Raw genomic sequence first — 3711 nt, 5'->3', positions numbered from 1 at the left:
GCTGATTATACATGCACAATACATCACTGTTGGTGCTATAGTCTAGAAGAGTGAATGTCTGTCCTAAAGTCAGACCCATGTTAAATTGAAAAAGACAGCCATAGAGATATAATTGATACTGAAAGTGCCTCGACATAATTGCGTGCAAAATCTTATAAAACACACTTGGATCGAAAGTGCTTACATCCATCAGTGTCCATTCATTGACAAGTATGTTTGATGGCCTCACCAATGGACACAAGAGACTCTTAAAAGTCCTTCATTGAATTCATTTTTTATTTCCGTCATAGACGATGTTCATCAACTAGATGTAAATTTACTCACAAGTAGTTTTGCCTTTGCGGTTGCCACGGGCTAGATTGTTTCGCATTCTTTCAAACACTAAGGCTGTTTTTCCCTACAGTTGATTTCAATATATCAACGTAATACAAGAGCTAGAAACGGTATACAGTTCGTATATACACAGATGAGTACATCAAAGCAATAGCACAGGCCAAATTCACGGCTTGTAGTTTACAACAGCAACACAATTTCTTATATTCAATACGAACATTATGCCTTAATCGGGCCATATGTGAAATTGTCTTGCCTGCCATTTGCGACGGAAAAGCTTATTGCGACGCGTGTTGATGAAAATCTTGTGAACATAAGAAAAATAGATAACAAGCTTAATATTACCAGTAAGGTTTGGTTTGTTTTGCATGTTTTTTTTTTTAATTTTCGGGGGGGGGGGTCCACGGAGGTGCAGGTGGCAAGATAGGATTTATGTTAGCTACATTAATATTGCTTCTGATTGTTTATCAAAAAAATATCAGTCTACCTCCGCCCCCAACCTCTAGACTAATAACAGCCTTTAAAAGAGGCAAATTGGCATCAACCCACACGAGGGCATCAATAATTTACACGACTGTCAGTAGTTTACACACAATATAAGGTTGAATCCGTTTAGTTGTGTCGACTACCTGATTTATGGAAAGTTTAGCTGTGAATTCACATCTGTCGATGTTTTCTTTACATGGCAAACTTCCCTGTTGGTAAGTTATGCATTCATCTGATTGTGGTTAGCCATGAACACTGCTGAACAAAAATATGAATGATGCCCCCTCATTCTTAAAATGATCAAAAACTTTCAAACATGCTCTGACTCTGTTTTAATCTATTCAATGACTTCGATATACGTGGAAGGCTGCTCTTTTCCCTGACTGCCAACAGGAACGCTGTAAGAGCCTGCAATTCCTCCCTCAGGTACCATTGAAATTCTCGTCTCGTATTTGTGATCAGCCACCATTTGTCTTCTCTCGGGCAGCGACTGCTCTTCGCTCCGCTCATTATGGGTTGGATACCCTCCTTCATTACTCGTCGTCTCGTAGTTGTGATCAAAGACGATGTCGGTGATGGTCGTCTCGTATTTGTGTTCGGCCGCGATTTGACCTTTCTCAGGCGACTGTTCATCGGCCTGCTCATTGTAGGCCGCATACTCTCCGTCATTACCCGTCGACTCGTAGCTGTGATCCACCACAGTGTCGGCGGTTTGCGCGTTGACAGCTCCCTCGGACTGAGTTGGCCTGACGTCGTGGAGGGACACGTATTCGGACTGACAGCGTTTGGATGAATCAAGACCCATGTAGGTCCCGGCCGTACCGTCTGCGGTAGGCTTGAGAGATTTTACGGACTGATTGACAGCGGACTGCCGAGCAGGCCCGGTAGAATGGCTTGGTTTCCTGGGTCAAAAGGTATCGATGGTACCATGGTTATATGGAGAGGGAAACCACTGAGGGTTCATTTCATTATTACATTCAACTGATGAATATCTGATGGCATTCAGCAACTTTAATTTAATCTTCATTGCATATCTATTCAATTTTAGGAATACAAAAGACATTGAATTCATATCTTCATCTAAAAGGTATAGGACTCAAATGTGAAATATCAATCAATACAAGTCAGTAAAAGTCAAAAGTTGTCATGAAAGGGGATATAAAAACAGTAATATAAAAACTGTTCATTTCATATATTGCAGTTATGATAGTAACCTCACAGACGACACGAAATCATTTCGTTTAGTCAATACCTTGTTCAAGTTAATCATTTTTTTTTTCAAATCTAACACGTGCCATCTGAATCGATGTTTTGTATAATGAGAATATGGCTCAAAATATCACTATACCAACCATGGAAAATAAACTATACATTTTTTCATAAAGTAGTTTTGTTTCATGATATCCTTGGTGCCTATACATTTGATCTTACACTGGGTTTCCAGGCATAAAGTTAAATGTTCCTGACAAACGCATCTGCATCTGATGAGCGACTACAGAGACACAAACTCAAAGTGGGTTGACACTGAAAAATATAAACTATACGCCGTATCAATTCCGATCAACTATTCTACACATCAGTGCGAGTGTACTGGAAGCTGGATCATTATCTTTAGTGATGGGTGACACAGGTCGTGATAACAAAATGTTAAAAAACAAAAAAATGTTAAGAAAACAATAACAGTGTTGGGTGTGATGTGCATATATACGGGTGTGTGTATATGTATCAAACTAATGATAACTACATAAGAATTTTAAACATTATGAATGAATGCATTTTCTGTCTAATTGTATAGAAATCTTGAGGGTTATATGCGTGTGTTCATGACCTTTGACAACTGTTTGAGAGCATGTTAGTTAGTTGTCCTACCGACGCTTCGTTTTCATGGCTGTGATGACGCAGACGATGACGGTAACTACGATGACGAGACCCACCACGATGGTAGCCAATAGGATCATGCCACAGGGTGTGTCGAGATGCAACAACTTGGCAGACGAACTCCCAACCTAAAGTTTAAAAAAAGATACTTCGGAACGGAATTTCATCGGTATCAATTACATTAAAGCATTTCAGACGTCTGTAAGCACTTTTACCCTTCAAACAATACGCCAGCATTACGATATAAGACGAAGAATGTACGAGAGAGAAAGAGAGAGAGAGAGAGAGAGAGAGAGAGAGAGAGAGTGAGAAAGAATAAAAGATGTGTTGTAGGAAACCTACAGTGAAATTTATTACTTTTGTTGTATACCACTTGGCATGCTTGTTATCTTTTTACCGGTCAAATGGGACCTGACCGACTCTGTGTGTGGGTGTTTGTGCGTACTTGCCTGGCAATTTCTTAAAATTCCACATTGATGAAAAGAAGGGGAAACTGAAGTCTTTGCGTTCCTTTATAATCTATTTTTAGACCTGTTATGTAGGCATATTTTCAAGTTTAAGACTATCACATATTTGTGTGTGTGTGTGTGTGTGTGTGGTTTTTTTTTGTGTGTGTGTTTGTGTATTGCTTCCATTGAAACTGAAACATGTAAACAAGATGAATTTCCCTGACGTGAGAGTGAATCTGTGTAACAAGTCTCATAGCAGGGCCAAATATTGATGAAAGAATGTCATAATTCCTTAAAAATCGTATCAGTGATAACAAGACTATAGTAAATGGTGTAGAGTGAACTACTATGACTACATTGCCTTGTAAAACTGACGTAACGCTGTGATAAAATTATATAGAGAAAGCGTCAAATTTACTGCATATGTTTCATTATACTCTGTGCTTTATAAATTTTCTCTCTGTCAAAGAAGAAAAATTAGATTGAGACTGAAAGGGATTACAAAGAGAGTCAAAGATTGATGATAGTATGATATCAGAGTTACTCTAACAATGCCTATACTCTA

At 38.8% G+C, this 3711-nt stretch overlaps 1 protein-coding gene across 1 annotated transcript; it reads right to left on the bottom strand.

Annotated features, from left to right (window-relative positions):
• Positions 1 to 832: 832 nt before the first annotated feature.
• Positions 833 to 2789, bottom strand: LOC139742879 (uncharacterized). The gene is made up of 2 exons (XM_071653391.1): positions 2689 to 2789; positions 833 to 1721 (listed from the first exon to the last, which is right to left on the bottom strand). Exons 1-2 carry the CDS (start codon positions 2775 to 2777, stop codon positions 1157 to 1159), a joined length of 654 nt encoding a protein of 217 aa, XP_071509492.1. The 5' UTR covers positions 2778 to 2789; the 3' UTR covers positions 833 to 1156.
• Between the last annotated feature and the right edge of the window lie 922 nt (positions 2790 to 3711).

This window comes from Diadema antillarum, unplaced genomic scaffold (genome assembly GCF_040938485.1).
Source record: "Diadema antillarum isolate AM-2024a unplaced genomic scaffold, OU_Dant_1.0 seq00001030_RagTag, whole genome shotgun sequence".
In the NCBI taxonomy this organism is placed as follows: domain Eukaryota; kingdom Metazoa; phylum Echinodermata; class Echinoidea; order Diadematoida; family Diadematidae; genus Diadema; species Diadema antillarum.
Note: the sequence above shows the minus strand (reverse complement) of the source record. Positions and strands in the feature narration are given on the sequence as shown.